The sequence below is a fragment of the Lactuca sativa genome, chromosome 2, assembly GCF_002870075.4.
Source record: "Lactuca sativa cultivar Salinas chromosome 2, Lsat_Salinas_v11, whole genome shotgun sequence".
Taxonomy (NCBI): Eukaryota; Viridiplantae; Streptophyta; class Magnoliopsida; order Asterales; family Asteraceae; genus Lactuca; species Lactuca sativa.
Window position 1 is genome coordinate 185140637 of NC_056624.2, and position 19995 is coordinate 185160631.

General features: G+C 35.5%; 2 protein-coding genes across 3 annotated transcripts in view; one reads left to right on the forward strand and one right to left on the reverse strand.

The window, feature by feature from the left end:
* The first annotated feature begins 616 nt into the window (after positions 1–616).
* LOC111876449 (uncharacterized) lies at positions 617–6092 on the forward strand. Of its 2 annotated transcripts, none has more exons than XM_023872975.3 (4): positions 617–1343; positions 2064–2435; positions 2508–5767; positions 5851–6092. In XM_023872975.3, the coding sequence occupies exons 1-3, from the start codon at positions 1212–1214 to the stop codon at positions 5730–5732; spliced, it is 3729 nt and encodes a 1242-aa protein (XP_023728743.1). In that variant the 5' UTR covers positions 617–1211; the 3' UTR covers positions 5733–5767; positions 5851–6092. The 2 variants fall into 2 exon arrangements, with proteins under 2 accessions (XP_023728743.1, XP_023728744.1); XM_023872976.3 differs by having other exon boundaries at positions 2523–5767.
* LOC111876451 (alpha-dioxygenase PIOX) overlaps positions 5895–19995 on the reverse strand; it is a 22146-nt gene continuing 8045 nt past the window's right edge. The window contains exons 3-10 of the mRNA XM_023872977.3: positions 8378–8527; positions 8152–8285; positions 7810–8023; positions 7591–7736; positions 7295–7522; positions 7024–7226; positions 6545–6788; positions 5895–6461 (exon numbers count right to left, since the gene is read on the reverse strand). Coding sequence (XP_023728745.1) covers positions 6236–6461; positions 6545–6788; positions 7024–7226; positions 7295–7522; positions 7591–7736; positions 7810–8023; positions 8152–8285; positions 8378–8527 — 1545 coding nt within the window. The 3' untranslated portion in view covers positions 5895–6235. The remainder of the gene's footprint in view (positions 6462–6544; positions 6789–7023; positions 7227–7294; positions 7523–7590; positions 7737–7809; positions 8024–8151; positions 8286–8377; positions 8528–19995) is intronic.

Sequence of the window (19995 nt, forward strand, 5' to 3'; positions counted from 1 at the left end):
GTAATACTGACATCCCTGGAACATTTGGAGATTAATTTTGAATATGTAATGGTGGATGTTTTTGATCTAGTTGTAGGTTAGAGGTGGCAGTCCTCGTTGGGTATTTTTTATTTTGTTTGCATGGATTTTCCGACGAAGAAATGGGGAGGAGGAATAGTGGGCTGCAATGAAGCTTATACTCAATCTTCAAGTGAATTTGTGTTTTGTTGCAGGTTTTAAAGAAGAAGAAGAAAATGATGATGATGATGAGGATGATATATATATATATATATATATATATATATATATATATATATATATATATATATATAGAGAGAGAGAGAGAGAGAGAGAGAGAGAGAGAGAGAGAGAGAGAGAGAGTATGGTATGATGTATATTTTTTTAATTTCTTTTTATTTTGGAGTTATAAAAACATTATACATGGTAAAAATAATGTAAAAAAGAAATTAAAAGGGCAAAACTGTCATTTTAGGTTTTCCAAGGACCAAAACCACTAGAATCTTCTAATTTTGGGACCAAAAACATAGAAAATTTTTGATTTTGAGCCTTCATGCAAGTTTTTACAAACCGTAAGGACCAAATTGATAGTTTTTTTTTTTTTTTTTTTTTTTTTTTTGACAAAGTCAGGGGGCTTTTGTAACAATATCCGCTAAGAAATATATAGAAGTTGCAATTCCAAACGACATCGTCTTGTTCTTGACAACGATTAACAATCACACCACCGCACCTGCCTCGTTAATTCTCCGTTTGGGCGTAGCATTGTCATTCATTGCATCGGCGCCATCCGCTCACTCTCTCCAAAAGTTTTCAACTCTCTCCGTGAATTCTCAGCTAGGTCCAAATCCGGTCCAGAGACATCCCCAATTTGTAGATCTACAATTTTATCCCCTTTATTCGTTAACGAAATCGTTTCACCAAGTCTTAGACACATAAGCCCTAATTCGAACCCATACCACGTCTACTTTTTCATGATTGATTTAGCTCTGATTTCGAGGGATTCTGTTATTGAATCACCGATCTCGATGTGCTGACCTGCATACTGTTCTCATCCAGGATCAATCAGTTCATAGACTTAGGGTTTTTAATTTATTAGAAAGGGGATCAAAAGATTGGCGCCGGTAATTGATGGTCCTCGTCGCGCAGTACGGAGAAGAAGGATTATATTTTACGAAAAGCGATGCCGTTGATGATTATGATGGAAGAAGGCTGTTATGTATGGGCGGTGGGAAGGTGAGCTGTGGTTCAACCGGCGGCACATGTGGTCGGTCCCCTCTCCCTCCACGCCGTCTCTAGTCGCTCCCATCAAGTCCTCCGTATTCATTGACTCTAACTCTTTCTCCAAAGTATGTAATTTCTTATTCCAGTCATCGCGTATCCATGCTATACATATACATTTAGAAATATTTCAATATCCGTTATTTCCTGTATTGATGCCGAGTGAATTAGCATGACCTTTGCTTGATATTTGCATCTTGAAAATTGATTGGAACGGCAATTCATGGCTTGCACAAAGCACAATACCACATCCTTCCTGCGTTTGCTTTTCTCTACGTTCTGTTTTCAGTATGTAGTAAATTTAATATGCCCACTTTATCCAGTTCTGTTTGTTGTGTATGGAAAAAAATTGCTGTTTATGAATCACTTACCTTTTCAATATGTAGTAAATTTAATATGCCCGCTTTATTCAATTTACATGATATGCTATATAACTCATGCAGTTAGGACTTAGGAGATTCAATATCTTCTATCTTCGGATGTGATTATCTGTGTTTGTTTATAGAGGTATATTTTGTTACTAAATTCTGCAATGAGTGGTGGAATATATTATATATATACATCACTTCATGTTTGCAAGGCTGGCAAGTGGTTCTCAGGGGTTGCAACAAGATTTTTCTATATAATTAGATGCCATTGTGAATGCATAATTATGTCTGAGGTCTTTTAAGGAAAGCTAACATACAACATACGTTGAGTTATGAAAATTAACATACTTTCTGAAATCTTGATTCTCTTTCTTATCTATCTTTGATTTTTGGTATCTAAATCTGGCACATTTGTTTCAGGATGGACGCAAGATTCATGTTGGTGACTGTGCACTGTTCAAACCACCCCATGATTCCCCTCCATTTGTTGGTATAATTCGTAGATTAATTGTAGATAAAGAAGACAATCTAAGCCTCAGTGTGAATTGGCTTTATCGCCCTTCTGACGTGAAGCTTTTAAAAGGTGCCTCTCTTGAAGCAGCACCAAACGAGGTCTTTTACTCCTTTCACCAAGATAAAATACCCGCTGCATCACTACTTCATCCTTGTAAAGTCGCATTCCTTCGTAAAGGAGTTGAACTTCCTTCAAGGGTATCATCATTTGTGTGCAGACGAGTTTATGATGTTGAGACTAAACGTTTATGGTGGCTAACTGATCAAGATTATCTTAATGTAAGTATTGTAACTAGCTTAGTTTTGTCTTTCTTTTTCGTCTGTTGAAAATCCTCTTGATTGGTTATGTAGTCTTTTCTGACACAGGAACGACAAGAAGTAGTAGACCAGCTTTTAGATAAGACAAGAGTAGAAATGTATGGAGGCCATTCCCCAAAACCTTTGAATGGTCCTGGTCCTGGTCCAGGTCCAAATGGGACACCACAGGTAAAGGGTAAGAAAAGAGAGCAGACTTCAGACTCTGGTCAACTTAGACCTGAAGACATGTTAAAGGCTGAGATTGCCAAAATTACTGATAAAGGAGGGTTGGTGGATTTTGAAGGTGTTGAGAAAATAATACAGCTGATGCAGCCTGAGAGTGGTGACAAGAAAGTTGACCTTGCTTCCAGAATTATGCTTGTTAATGTCATATCAGTTACTGACAGTTTTGATTGCCTTAGTCGGTTTGTTCAGCTTAGGGGTTTGCTTATTTTAGATGAATGGCTTCAAGAGTTCCACAAGGGGAAGATTAGTGATGGTAGTCCTAAAGAGGGTGATTTATCTGTGGAGGAGTTTCTTTTTGCTTTGCTTCGTGCACTTGACAGGTTACCTGTGAATATTCATGCTTTACAGACTTGTAATGTCGGTAAGTCTGTCAATCACTTACGTAGCCATAAAAACCCTGAGATTTTGAAGAAAGCTAAGTGTTTAGTTGACACGTGGAAGAAAAGTGTTGAAGCTGAAATGAATATGATTGAAAGAAAACGAGTCGAGCAAATGAATATCATTGAAACAAGATCCGGTACAAGACGTGCAGGTTCAGGTTCCTGGTCAAACAAGCAAATGATGCCTGAAGTGTCCCCTCATGTGGTCAAACAAGTCAAGATTTCTACTTCACAACCTTCTGTAGTGAAAGCTCAGGGTAAGCATAATTCCGGTGAAGCTATCGTCAAGTCACCAGAATCTCCTAGCCCTACAAAACTTCCGGGACCGGTGCCACCTGGCATTGCCCCTTCAGATGTGCCAGTTAAACAGGAAAAGAGTAGCAGTTCTAGCCCTTCTGCTTCTGGTAAAGGGTCACCATTTAGAGCTACACCTGAAAGGGCAACTGAAGAAAACATACACAACAGCCAGAGACTTATTGTCCGGCTGCCGAACACGGGAAGAAGCCCTGCACACACAGCCAGTGGTGGATCCGTTGAAGATCATCTTGATGGGAGTGGGAGGCCAAAGGGAAAAGTGGAGACACCACCAGACAACAATGTGGTAGCTATGGATACGGATTCATGTAAAGGGAAAGAAGGATTGGTTGGCTGTGATGCTGACGATGGTGAGGCATCCAAAGGTGCTGACTCAGCATCAGGTGGAGGTGGGACAATAAAATCAGGGAAGTCACATGAAGCGTCTTACAGCTCTATAAATGCATTGGTTGAAAGCTGTGCGAAGTTTTCTGAAGTCAACACGTCTTTGCCAGCTGGCAATGATGTTGGAATGAATCTTCTCGCCAGTGTGGCTGCTGGTGAGATGTCTAGGTCTGACGTGGCAACATCATCATGTTCCCCTGAAAACAAACAACCTTTACCTGAAGACACTTGCTCTGAAGATAATGGCAATCCCAGACAATCAATTGAAGATGGTTCCCAAGTTGAAGATAATCTTAAAGTCAGCAATGGTCATGATCATGCCAGGTTGGCGGAAACCAGTAATGCTGTACCTATGGCACCTGAGGTAGGGCCCGCTCCATCAGCAGCAGCAGATGCAACAGGTATAAGTGGAAAGGTCGAGACACATGTCAATGATGAACCTTCTTCCAGGTCATCATCAGATAAGCATGAGGATGAAAAGAAATCAATGCAGAAAGAGCATGATGATGTGGATTCTGAATTGCTGAAACCATCTTGTGGCCATGTTAGTTTAGAGCAGTTTGAGGAGAAAGAAAATACGGATCCTGATTCTTCTGTCCTGCTGCAGAGCAGTGAAAATGTAGATAAAAACGAGGCCCAAGAGGGAGATGGGTCGGGCCCATCTGCCTCCACATCAGCACCTCCTGTGTCAGAAAAGACAGTGAAGCTGGATTTTGACTTGAATGAAGTTGTTCCTAGTGATGATATCGAAAGGCATAGCTCATTACATTCTGCAAGTTCTGTTGTGGGTGGAAACCGGGTGGCTTCAGTTACTGTAGCAGCAGCTGCTAAAGGACCTTTTTTATCATCTGAGAATCTGCTAAAAGGCAAGGCTGAGCTTGGGTGGAAGGGATCTGCTGCCACCAGTGCATTTCGTCCAGCTGAGCCTCGAAAGGCCCGTGAGTTTTTGGACTTTGACCTCAATGTTGGTGTTGCTGATGATGTCATTGTCAACAACCAAAACCAAAACCAAAACCAAAACAATCCACCTTCGTCAAAATACGTCGATTCCAGGAACAAAGGAGGGCTCGATCTCGATTTAAATGCATGTGAAGAAACTCCCGATGTGGGCCCGTTAATGGTTAGCTTTAGCAGACCACAAATCCCTCCAAGGTCTCTTCTTTCTTCAGGGTTTGATCTCAACAACGGGCCTGGAATTGAAGAAATTGGCAGCGAATCAATACCACATTCGAGAAACGGTATTCAGTTTTTGCCTAATGTTCCTAGTGTCAGAATGGGGAACATAGACGTGGGAAACTTCCATTCCTGGTTTCCACCAAGTAGTACATACCCAGCAATTCCGATTCCAGCACAAAGTTATTCCATGCCAGTGCCACAAAGAATGTTGACTCCTATGGCTGCTACTTCTGCTTCTGGTGGTGGTGGTGGTAGTGGCACTCCATTTAATCCTGAATTATTTAGAGGGCCCGTGTTATCATCTTCTCCTGCAGTTGCTTTTCCCTCCACAGCACCATTCCAATTCCCAGGTTTCCCATTTGAAACTAATTTCTCTATGCCTTCAAATACAGTGTCACCAGCATATGTGGGGTCATCTGCTGGGCCTGGGCCTGGGCCAATTTGTTTCCCAGCCATACCCTCGCAACTGGTGGGCCCACTTTCATCATCAAATTATAGGCCATATGTTATGGGTCTACCTGGTGGATCGAGTAACGATAACAAAAAATGGGGAACCCATGGTCTGGATTTGAACTCGGGTCCTGGAGGTCCGGATGAGACATTGCCTTCAGGATTGAGACAGCTTCCTCTTGGTGATGAACAGTTGAAGATGTTTCAGCAGATGGCGGCCAGTGGCGGCAGCAGTGGTGGTGGTGGAGTATTTAAGAGGAAGGAGCCTGTTGATGGCTGGGATGGGGATAGTAGGATTAACAGCTATAAACATCCATCATGGCAGTAGAAAATACTACTAGTTCAATTCCAGCATACCCTCTGGTGAGTTTTGTGTTTAATATTGACATTCCATAATTTATTACTATTATATACTGAAACCTTGGAATCCGTGATTACTTTTTCAGGTCTTGTGGCCAACCGGAATCGGAGCGTTCTATCTATCTATCTGAGAGAGAGAGAGAGAGAGAGAAAGAGAGTGACCATCGTAGAAGAAGAAGAAGAAGAAGAAGAGGATTTCCAGTGTAGATATTTAACTACTACTCTTTGTTTGTTAGGTTAATTAGTTTTCTTGTCTTTGCAGTTTTATTTCATACTTACTAGTTACTACACAGCCAAAAGTTTGGTATATTGATATTCCATTCACCAATTATGACTACATTTACTTTATTCAAACTTTAAACCCACACAAACACTACACTCGTGTTATTTTTCAAGAAATAAAAACTAGAGTAATATTATATTATACATACATGCAATGGAATGGAACATGAAGATTGAAGAGTGAGTGTGTTACTTAGGAACACGGAAATATAAGGGTACATGATTACGAGGTTCTGGTGAAGCATCCCACACGGAAAAAGCACTTGTTGAGTTCATCCAAGTATCAGTCATCTCTGGATAATGTCGATTCAGCACATCTTTTAAACTCTCTGTTGTGTTAATCCATTCAAGCCCTTTTTTTGTATACACCTCTTCATTGTAATCACTAGTGAAAAATCGGTCTGCCTCAAGTCTCCTACAATTTACTTCCAGAAGTCAGTTCGCTTCTATTTCTATTTGTTTCTTCTCAGTTTTCATTTTGAAATTGTGTGAGGTTACCTTGATGCCATGGTTACAAATATTATGAAGGCTGTTTCACTTATGGCGAATCCCTTGATTTTTTTCTCAGCCGCCATTCCTACCAACAGATCGAGTTGTTCAATGTCATCATTGTATACTTCACGCAATGTGTCAATAGCTTCTATATCATCCGTTAGATCTTCCCATTTGGAGATGGGGATCAACAAAAGTGATCTACGGAACTCATTGTATCTTGCTACATTCCGTTCCCTGTCCCTATAAACTGCACCACAGTTTTCTTAATAAATTAACAACTACATGCTTCAAAATAGCAACATATTTTTATTATAGCATCCTCCCTTTCTTTTAACCATTACTATTAAAACACTTGTTTTTCTCTATTATTATACTTTTCGGGATCTATCTTTGTATCTAAGTAAAATTTATCCGACAAATATGTCAAAATGGACTTCATATAATATAATGAGTATGTTTAGTGAAAGAAAAATGATACTTACTCTCAAGTGAGGGTAAGTCAACATGATCGACCCGATCTGTGCCATCCATGTTTTGGGGAACAATATCCCTAAGCCACATCGGATAATTCCATAGCTCAAGTGCACCGCATGCTTGATGACCCATTGATACCATTTGTGTTATGAATCCAATTTCCGACAATTCCGTCTCTCCGTTCTTCCCAATTAAATTTATCATGTCAACCCTGTAAATTTACTATAATAACTTAAAAGTTCTATTAGGAATATAATTGCTGCCAATGCGAAAACTTACTTTTTGCTCAATCTTGGAGACTTATTAGGTCCTAGCTTTGAATTCACATCCCTAATGAAAAGCTGATCAGGTAAAAGCGAATGCATTCTGTAAACACTTGTAAACTCTTCCGTTAATGAGTAGGGTACCCCATGGTTATTAGGTTTCTTTAACCCTACAAGACCTCCCAAAACAGCTCCTCCAACATGCCCAACTGTCTCCTTGAATCTCTTCCCCAACACACCATGCCTGAATTAATCAATTTTCAACATAATTTATGCTAGTAATACTTTAACTTAAAAAATTGATTTAATTACCAATTAATTCTCATTGCGGCAGCAAGCGTGTCCGTTTTCAGAAGTTCAATGGTCCAATCAATGGTGTGGATCTTGGCAATCACCGCAGAAGTCACTAGTCTTGCGTGACGATACAAATGTTCATCATCCAAATCATGATATTCTTTCTGATTTTCATAACTATATTGTAAGAGCTAAATATGATTAGTTAAGTTAAAATTAATGGATGCAAGTAGATACCTTTAACGTGTCACAAATAGCATTGTGTTCTTGGATAAAAAGGGCTTGCAAAGTTGAAACACCAATCCAGTTGTTACGGATATCACCTGCTATGGCCAATCCATTGTTGTCATGTTGGAGGAGACCATCTTTTGCTATCTTTAGCTTTCCATCTTTGAATGTTCTCACTTGCCACAATTCTCTCAAATTGTTTCCATATATTACACTCCCGTCCCTATATGTATAAGCCTCTTAACTTCATATTATATATAAAATGTTTGTAACACACAAATCTTAACTTCATAATTCTAACTTAATGTCACAAATCTAAAAGAAAAATCGTAGTTTTGGAAGAAATAATACCACCAAGGAGTTCTGGTGTTATGATGACCTTTCTTGATATCACTGAGACCAGTATCAAATTCTTTCGTCTTGTAGAATTTGAAGGATTTTAGAGGGCATTGACCAACTACTTCTCTAGGTGCATTAAGTTCGATCTTTGGAAGTAAATATATAATCAAGTGGTGTTCATTAGAAGATTATATAGATAGGTTGTCCGCATGAATGAATAAATGTAATCCAATCGAACCTGTTGTGTTGATTCAAGGTGGTTAATCCAATCATGAATCATGAACTGAATCCATGAAGCAGCAATCATGTTGAATTGTTTTCCGGTATCTATAAACTGCTTGCGTGCTAGAAGTTTTGTAGCCACCACCATGGGGTCTGGCTTTAATAGCTACACACAAATAAGAGTTTAATACTTTTTATATACAATGTATACCAGTTTACGAAAGACTAAATCCAAACAACAACAATACCCAAATCACATAACAATGAGGTAAGGTGGAGATTAGTTATAGATATTCGTATCTCCACTCAAAGGTAAATGTTAAAAATAAGGGGATGAAATAAGAGCAAATTGATGATCATGGTTCATGAATATCTTATGAATCATGTATAATTTATCTTTCCTTAATCGATAATTTGACCTTTTGCCTGGGTATAAAAAACTTTGATACAAGATAATCTACAAGATAGCACTTCAAGTTCTTACGCACACAAATGAAGCAACAAAGTAAGTTCGTGTATGAAAGGTTCAAATTTGTAGAAGAGCCAAAATTATGACATATACTTAGTATATCTACCCATTGTACATATAAAATGGATAAGGATAATGAATTGATGACTTTTTAAAAGCTACAAACAATTATAGACAGTTAGGATTGAACCAGTAAGATTTGAGTAGCTCATAAAATCTCACCTTCTAAATTATTCAGAAGGCACACCACCTTTTAAAATCTTTAGAAGGCACTCATACATGTCCATTATGGGCTTCAACTTCAGAAATACAAAAGGGTACTTCACTTGATCAGTTTTTAGAAGGTTCACAAACATCTCAATCAAGGATTTCAACTTCTCAAGTCTAGAAGGGAACTTCACTTCATAAGCATTTAGAAGGTTTTGAAAGGTTTCTGAAGGGTAGTTAAAGGTTCTTTGAGGTTTGGAAAATGAATATTTTCCATGGTCAAAATCCATTCCAATATAACACCACAATGGTCTCTTCCCTTTGACCCACATCATTCTTCGTGTTTGGAATCAAACTAATCTTATATATGTATCTAACTCTTATTAGATCACAGTCCAAGTCTTCTTTGACATGTGTATAAATTCTAATTACATCAAATAGTTAGGTGACACTAAAATGAGCAACAACCCTCCCCCATTTTAGTATAACCATTGAATTTATACAATAATGTAAACAAAAAAAACTTGTGTATAAATGCAAATGTCGAATTGATCAATTTTTGTAACATTATTTTACGTATCCTAACTACTCTAGAATTGAGGTGTCATAAGGATTGAATTTATAATTAAATACTTAAAGATAAAATACATATAGATTTCTACACTTATCTAGTAAATAATGATGAATGAATTGTAAAGTTATATTCCCTTATCCACCGTAAAAATTAAGTCCTATTTTTTAAAAATGTAGTTATACTTCACGATCACATAGATATTTCTTTTAAATCATGTAACCTACAATACATTTTACCAAATGAATTATTAAGAGGACAAAGCATTAGCCTTTGCCATTGTAGATTCGAACAAATACATCTAATGATTTATCAAGCGTTCTAATATTTAAGTGTCATATTCCTATAATGAATTTAGGTTCTAATGTTGTCAAGGGTTTATGTTGATTTTAATTAACCCCATCTGAAATAACAAACTTGTGGACTAATTCATTTTTTACACATTTAGTGAAATGGTTTGCCAATTTCTAATGCATCTCAACACATTTAGCAATATCAGAACATTCATTACTAACTTCCTAACCATGCTGTGTCTAACACCCAAATGTTTAAACTTGATATTTTATACTTGTATATATGTCTTAAACCAAATTAGGAAAACTATCATAATGAAAAAGATTCGTGAAATCAATTTAGGCCATAACAAAATTACATATACTAAACTTCTTAATAATAATACCTATTTTACGATAGTTGGCAATGCAACAAATTTGGATTCCATTGTTGATGTTTTTATGCAAGTTTATATATTGGAAGCCCAAGAAATGACATCTCCCCTAAGATAACTCACACCGTACTCCATGGTTCCTTTTTATATTTTCAAATATTCTTTGAGTTTCTCACTAATGTTGAATACTCAAATTGCTTACACAACCTACATAATTTCCATAGGGATTAAGCAATATAAGGTGTGGTGCTTGTCATTGACATATATCAAACACCAAATAACCCATATCAACTTAGTTATATTTTGACCATGCTAATTATGCATTAGTTTTACACTCAGATCTATAGAGTGATCACGAGACAACAATCACCATAGCTGAATTTATTTGAAATTTACTTAATATAATAATGGCCCCTTTGATGTTTAATACTTATCCCAATGTTTACACACACCTTATCCATTTACTTTATGTAAAAATTTTGTGACAAAAAATTGTTAGTTTGATCAACATAACAAAAATAACATGTTATTAACATACATGCAAACAATCATTCATGCACAACAAACATCAATTTTTTTTATTCTTTTTTTATTTTTATTTTATGAAAACATTGATTAGATTGGTTTGAAGCAATGTCACTTTCATGACTTATCAAATATGTATTTAGATTTTAGGATGTTGCTCCAAACACCGAAAAGTCATTATTCGTCAACGCTATTTGTCGATATGCTAGCATGACCAACACAAGGGGCAGACCCCACTAAGGGCACATGTTTTTTTAACCTACATCATTCGTAATTTTGGGATCAAACTAGCCTTATACAAATTTACACCATTTGACTTGTACAACATCATACACTTGAATATTTTCTATTTACATCAAATGGTCATATGACATCAAATTCTCTAAAAATAGAGAGCCAACTTCCAAATATTAACCTTTGCCACATGAAACTCAAGCTCATAATCGTATATAAAAAGGAAGTAAAAAATAAAGAAAATACAAGCAATAGAGCTGAAAGAAATAAGAGGAAAAATAGTTAATTACATAGTGTATATAACACATATAAATTAAAAAAAAGAGACTATGACCCACACTACTCCATTTTCCTAATTTTAAGCATCCACACACTCATATACAAGGTTATTTCCATGTAAGGAGCAAAATCCTTCTTTCCTAACCTAGACTATCTTTCCACTTCCTTCACATGCGTCCTATCTTCCTCACACCATTAATTGTAACCATCTCCATTCTTATAACCATAGTAATTGGTTGCCTCTTTTATACATGTTTGAATAACCACAATATTTCTTCCTTCAATTTTTAGATGATCAATGCCACTTCTAACCTATTAATAATGTTCAACCATAAATATATTACAAAATTTATTTCTAAAACTCCCATCTTCCCCACAAATTCATTCCCAATAAGACAACTTTATGATCTATATGCAATTGTTGTCCAAACTACCATCTTATAAATCTATCCTTTAGTTCATGGGAGCTTTTAGTCGTATAAAACTCGTATTGTCACCCTCCACTTTAACTAACTTGCCTTTCATAATAGGAAACATATTTTTCAACACTATTTTCCTTATGGATCATAGATCCTAAATACACCCTTTAGGTGTAGTAGTTGCTCTCCGATGCATAGTTATATACTCCTCAATTATTATAATCCCTACCAAATCTATACCAAAGGTATTTCATATTGATGCTTTTGACTTGTAACACATTCTCTTTCAACGTCCTACTCCAAGTATCTAATCTAACATTTAGTAGGATCATAGTCTTTTGCCATCAACACAATATCTTTAGAAAAATCATACACTTTTTGGTAGCCCTCCTTAAATAGAACACTACATATAATTCAAAATCAAAGCAAAGATGTATGTGCTAAAAGCTAATATCTAATGCAACCTAATTTCCATTATATCACCGGTTGAAGTTTAGGCACATATGGTGGACCAAAAATACATATCGCTTGTAGAAAAGGCATATCTCATTGGGACCCTTTTAGCTTCTAAGGTCATCCAAATTGTTTCCTGTGGAACGATCTCATACATCTTCTCCATGTCATGAACACCGTATTAGGATTCATGCTTCTTTTTGTATGTTTCTTGATCTACAAGGCATATTAGGAGGTGGATCACTTCTGATGTTGACCATGTTGACATTAAGTATAATTGATTTTCCAATACAACATTTTCATGACACAACCCCACATTGAACGCCCCGTCACATAATTTCATGGTACACTAAGTAGCTAAATATCATCCTAATTGCCACACTTTATACATCTCCCTTGCTTTTCTATATAAATATGACTACTAAACAGGCCCGACCCTGACATTTCGGAGAACTTGTGTAAAAGCTAAAGTGAGGCCCCATAAAAAATTTCTTGTAAATATTATTAATTACATTTGTTACCACTAATTCAAAATATAAAGTTGCTAAAAAACATCTCATAAATTCACTACCACAAAATAATGTCTTCACTCATTGGTAATCAAATAAATCTGTAAAACTGTTATAAACAATTTTAAAAAAAGGAACACATTATTATTTTCTAAACATCAATCTTGTAGCATTTTTAAAAGAAAATTCATCTATGAGATTTTTTCTTACTTTTTGGTGAGTTTATAAAAAATAAAAACGTTTTCTAAAATTTATAAAGAAAACAGATTTGCATTTTTTTTTGGATATAGATATTTTCCTTAAATTGTTGATAAATTTTAAATTTATGATTAGATTTTGATTTTTGTTGATTTTTTTTCAAAATTAAAATGCATCTAAAATTGGTACCAAATGTTACCAGACTAATTTTATTTATTGATAAAACATAAAAATAGATTTCATAAAAATACCAATACTATAACTATAAATTATCCCAAAAATCGGAGGCCCGGTGCGACCGCACCGCCGGCACCACCCCAGGGCCGCCACTGCTACTAAATCTCTACTCAACCAACATCTTGACAGTCTTTAGAAGCAATGTTAAATTAAGAGGTTTGTTAGTGAACACACTCCTTCCTCCAAAGCTACTTGCACAGATTAGTTAGAATTCTTTCCGGACCTTTCACTCTCTCATTCCCATCTTCTTAATGCCCCATTCACCTCCTCACACTAATATTCGTGCAAACACGTTTAACTAGAGAGTTTAGATGTGATCTAATGCATTCTCTCATTGGTTTTTGGTGCATTTTAGATCCGATTGTCCTTTTTTTTTTTTTTTTGTATCCAATAACATTTACATCTCTTTATATGACACATAAAATATTCTTTGATGCGAAGAAACCACATATCTCAATTTTTTAGTACAAAATAAGTATTAAAGGTTTAAACAATAAAGACACAAACATACTATTTGATATTCGCCCCTACCAACAGAGCCTAGTGGTTGATGTGTTGAATTTTATAAATGAAGTCTAAAGTTGAAACTTTGATACACCGTAAATATAATTAATGCTCTCCGATTTAACCTACACATGATGAGCCCTTGTACATATTCGACGTGGGTTGTAGGTTGTACATACGATGCAATTTATTTATTTATTTATTATTATTATTATTATTATTATTTTTTTTTTTTTACAATTTGATATTCGTGAAATGAGTAACTATATAAAATCACTTTGAAAATATATATTTCAAAAAGTTGACTAAAAAGATTTTGACAATAGAGAGTGTCATTGTTGCCCTATTAACTTCTCAATGTTTTTATGAGAACCCGATATTAAATTCAATATTTGCTAGTTTAACAAATTTCATAACGAATGAATAAAAACAATAATCAACATTTTATATTTTATTGTTATTATAATTAATTTAAGCTGTTTAACATGTTTTTCATTATAGTTTTTCTTATATAACATATAATATTTGGTATAAATCAGAATATATCATTTAAACTTTATAATTATTTTTTCCTTATATAATGATAAAAAAACATGTCTCAATCCAATATATATCAAACATGATATATTTTCGATCTTAAATCCTACTTTTTTGTATCATTAATGTAGATTTGTTTTTATTTTAAATTGTTATAAAATATGTTTTTATATTACGTAATAGTCGGTATAAATCAAAATATGTCATTGAGACTATCTTATTTTTTGATTATTAGATTATTAATTTATTACCTCTACTTAATCTGATTTTTATCATAACTTTTTTTTATGTAATACTTGGTATAAATCCGAATATATCATTTAGAAACTTTCACACACACACACACATATATATATATATATATATATATATATATATATATATATAATAATAATAATAATAATAATAATAATACAAAGTTGTATCAGTCCGAAATATATCAGATATGACATATTTTTGATCTTAAAATTTGTTTCATTTATATTGTTGTAAAGTAGGGTTTTTTCCTTTATATCGTTACATATTACGTTTTTCTATAACATAATACTCGATATAAATTGAAATATATTATTATGAAGAGCTTAAATATACTTTTATCTATATAATGATACAAATTTTGGTTGATCCAACGTATATCAACATGACATATTTTCAGTCTTAACTTTTTGTTATATCATTATAAAATACATTTTTTAGTATATATATATATATATATATATATATATATATATATATATATATATATATATATATATATATATATATATTCATTTTACCTTTATAAATAACTCAAGCAAATTATTCTGGTTTTCTTTACTATAACTTTTATTACATAATAATATATTATTGAATCCATTTTTATTTATATTGTTTTAAAATATGTATCTGTTATATTGTTATGAATATCCATTTTTCGAATTATTTTTGTCATGAATTACATTTTTCGTATTACTTAATACTCAATATATTTCAATTTTTCAACATGTCATATTGCTGAAATATGATGTTTGATAGACATTCAAATCCATAACAATCAGATAAGCTAAATGTTATTTTCTATTGAACCTGATAACAAATATTGTCCGTTTTTAAAAAATAATTACATTGTTGCAACTGTTTTCAGGGTTTTCTTTGCTTCACATGAAAATACAAACCCTAATTTATAATAATAAAATATTGAATTGATTGTATTATATCTTAATACTAACCTGGAGAAAATTAAATTTGGCAAATAAAATAATATCTATTTATTTTAGTTTCACACACATATACACACACTCATATATATATATATATATATATATATATATATATATATATATATATATATATATATATATATATATACACTTCACTTTTTTTTATCTATTTGTTATAATTATGACTATTTAACCGGTTAATCCGGTTGACAACTGATGTAACACTTTTGATTACGTGACATGCTGACATAGCATGATGACATTATGTTATTTGGTTATATTATATTTATGGGTTTCTAAAATGAAAAAAAAAACTAAAATATAGTGAATTTTATGATAGTCATCCAAAATATAGTGACTTCAGACAAACAATAAACAATTTAGTGATAGTATTTGTTCTCAGAAATTAATGAATTCCTCTCTCTCTCTCTCTCTCTCTCTCTATAGCGTGTGGACGTATATCACTTTGACCAAACCATGTTAAATACCGTGTTTATTTTTTCGTTTGTAGAATTCTCAGTTTTATTTTCGCATGTTTTACTGAAATCGTTTATCATTTGTCTAAAGTTGTTTAACTTGTTTTGTTGAGTTCCCAACAAACTGGTATACGAGTTGTGGTTGAATATGGGAAAGTTAAGATCGAAAAATTCGAAGGTCATGATTTCGGATTCGAAAGAATGCTAATCGGAGACTCTCTTTACTTAAAAAAATTACATGAACCATTGTCCGAAAAGAAATCTGAAACGATAAAGAAGGATTAGTGGGAATTATTAGATCGACATGTACTTGGTATGATGAGATTATCCTTAGTAAAGAATGTAGCTTGCAACAATGTCAATTTGAAGACTACTCATGGGTCTATCAAGGCGCTTTCTAATATGTATGAAAAACATTCAGCAACAAATAAGGTTTTCTCGATTCGATAGTTGATGAATCTGAAGGCGAAGGATGGTGGCTCAGTTACCAATCATGTTAATGAATTCAATTAAATCATTTCAAGGTTGATTTTGGTTGGTATTGAATTCTTGGATGAAGTCTATGCATTGCTACTATCATCACCTTTTTCTGATAGTTGGTTTGGTACAATAACAACAATTAGCAGCTCAGTTGGATGTGCTAAGCTAGCATTCGAAGACATTCACGATTTAATCCTTAGTGAGGATGTGTGCAGACGGAGTGTTGAAGAAGCTTTTAATAGTCTCTTAAGTACTAAAGACATAAGAGGAGGGTCTAATAAATGGGATGAAGGTAGAGGAAGATCAAAATCGAGAAAAAGAGGTAGATGTAACAACATAAGGGATATCACTAGTTGGAATTACAAAGATAGCGGTCACTTCAGAAATTAGTGTCTGAAGCCTTTGGAAGATACATGCTAGAAGGAGATGAATGTGGCAACTGATTTTGGCGATGACGCACTTGTTTATTGTATCAAAAACTCAATAGAATCGAAAATCATGGAACTCTGGTGCATTGTTTCATGCTAGTTATTCCAAAGATGTAATGCAAAATTTCAAACACTACAATAGGAATGTCAAACTTGTAGATAAAAAGTTCTTAGATATCACATTTGTTGGGGATGTGCTTTTCAATACAAATTTGGGAATGAAATTTACCTTGAAGAATGTCAAGTTTTTTTTATACCTGAAGAGAATATTGATATTAGTAAGGCAACTTGATAATGAGAATCACCATGTTACATTTGGTCATCAACAATGGAAGGTGAATAAAGGGACCTTAATTCTTGCTAAAGGTAAAAAACATGGTATAATATATATGGCGGAGGTTTCTAAAGATGAAACACCTTCTGTAGAAGAAGTATGTAACGACCCGTCTCCGGTATGATAATTCCTTGGTATTTATTTTGAAGTTTTGCAAGAGGGACTCGGCGAGTTCATAGCCTGACTCGCCGAGTAGGGTCGGGATTTCGAGCACGTGATTAGCTGGCGACTCGGCGAGTCTATCCGTCTGGGAGAAACCCTAAATCCCCGGGTTGCCCACTATTTAAGCCACCTTATAGCCCCCAATCTCGCCTCCTTCACCCTCAAAAGCTGTGAGAAAACCCTAATTCGATCTTGAGTGTTTGTTTTAGTGATCTTGTGTGCATTTGTGAAGGCTTGAAGAAGGAGAAGAAGAAAGGAGCAAGGAGAAGGATTTCAGAGCAGAGATTCAAGGGAAAACAAGAGCTCTTTGAGGTATTCTTCCGTTTTCCCTCTCTTTTATGCCTTAAAACCCTTTCTAGATCTTGTTAATGCCTTTCTCAAAGCTTTATGTTGATATGGAAGATCTCTTATGCCGAGATAACCTTAGATCTGTTCATTTAGGAGTTGTAGAGCCCAGATCTATTGCCTTTATGGAGCTATTTTGCATATTAACCCTAGATCTACCCCTTTTAAGCATCTTTTAGCCTTTATTCCCTTGTTCATGTGTTTGTACACGTAAAGTTGGAAACTTTACGTGGTAAATCAGCTTATTGGACTCAGATCTATCATTTGTATGTTTTGGATTCGAGCAGAATCGAGTGTAGAATAGTTGCATGGCGGCGACTCGGCGAGTCGGAAGAACGACTCGGCGAGTCGAGTCGCGAGTCCCCGATTCTTCCTTTTTGACCGGTGTCGAGTGGGACCAGTGAGTAGTGGAGTGGACTCAGCGAGTTTGAGGGTAGACTCAGTAATGGAGGGACTCGGCGAGTTGTTCATACAACTCGGCGAGTCCAAGGCAATCTTCTTAAGCTCAAGAACAACTCGTCGAGTTGTTCATATGACTCGGCGAGTCGGATGAAGATTTTCTGAGTTCTTGGATCGAATGAGTACTCGTCGAGTCGATGCCATACTCGACGAGTAGCAGCGAGTAGGGTCGAGGAGTAAGAATAGGGACTCGGCGAGTTGGCGGCCCAACTCGGCGAGTCAGGTCAAATGTGGGTTGACTTTGACCGAGAGTTGACTTTGTCTGAGAGTTGACTTTGACACAGGGTAAAAGAGTCATTTTACCCAATGCAGTGTTTAGTATTTGATTGAGTGTGTTTATGGACTTGTAGCCGGGGAGGCACCGGAGCAGCAGCAGTTAGCCCTCAGAGCTATTCACTCAGCAGCCAGTTCACGAGGTGAGTTCCTTTTCAGTAGGAACGGGTCTAAGGTCACAACGCCGGCCCGTTTAGCTAATAGTAGTATCCGGATTGTTATCCGATGCAGTAGTTAGCACGTTTGATGCCTTCGTGGCTCAGACAGGATTATGTGTGTTCATGTTAAGTGATACGTTTATGTTATGATCAGTCAGCTTCGAACTATGGTCCGATGTTAGCTTCGGACTTCGGTTCGATGTAGGGGACAAGGTCCCAGTCAGCTTCGGACTTCGGCCCGATGTCAGCTTCGAACTTCGGTTCGATGTAGGGGACAAGGTCCCAGTCAGCTTCGGACTTCGGTCCGATGTCAGCTTCGAACTTAGGTTCGATGTAGGGGACACGGTCCCAATCAGCTTCGGACTTCGGTCCGATGTCAGCTTCGGTCTCCGGTCCGATGTAGGGGACAAGGTCCCAGTCAGTCAGCTTCGGACTTTGGTCCGATGGAGGGGGCAAGGCCCCAGTATGTGTTTGATATATTATTGTATGGTATGTGGTAATTTGGGGGAGCTCACTAAGCTTCGTTCTTACAGTTTCAGTTTTGGTTTCAGGTACTTCCGCCAGTAGAGGGAAGAGCTCGGGATGATGGCATCGCACACACCACAGCTTCAGCTTTTATCCTGGGAGTTGATTTAGTTCTTGATATTTATATGACATGGATATGATACAGTTTTCCGCACAGTGTTTTATTATTTTGAGATACATCATGTATGGTTTTATGATATGACACTCAGATTATGGTTTTTGGTTATGTTGAAAAATGAAATTTTTGGGTCGTATTTTTGAGTCGTTTCAAAGTAGGGGTAAGTAAGGAGGAAATGAAGATGCTAGTCTCCAAAGGAAGAATTCCATATCTGAAGACCGTGACAATTACTTCTCGTGAGCCATATATCCTTGGAAGACAGAAGAAATCCACTTTTATGAAGATAGGTCATCCATCCAAGTCTGAGAAATTGGAGTTAGTTCACTCAGATGTTTACGGTCCCACTTTAGTTTCTTTAATTAGAGGATCTCGATACTATGTTATCTTCATTGATGAATGAACATAAAAAGTTCAGGTTTATTTCTTGAAGCAGAAGTCTGAGGTTTTCAACGCATTCAAGAAATGAAAATCTACTGTGGAGAATGAAATGATCTTGAAGATTAAGTGTTTCAGTTCAAACAATGGGGGCGATTACAACAACAAATAATTTGTTGACTAGTATGCTGACCATGTAATCAAAATTCATATGAGGGTTTTAGAGTCACATCAACATAATAAAGTAACTGAGATGATAAACCATACATTGAACAAGAGGGTGAAGAACATGAGACTTCATGGAGGTTTACCCAAGATATTTTGGGTGGATTTGTTAAACACATCAACATATTTAATCAATAAAGAATCCTCAGTCTTCATAAGGTTCAAAATTCCATAAAAGGAAAGTCAAGGTCATGAGATTTCACTTAGACACTTGAAGGTTTAAAGTTGTGTCTCGTATGTCAAGGTTAAAGGCTCAAAGAGAGACAAG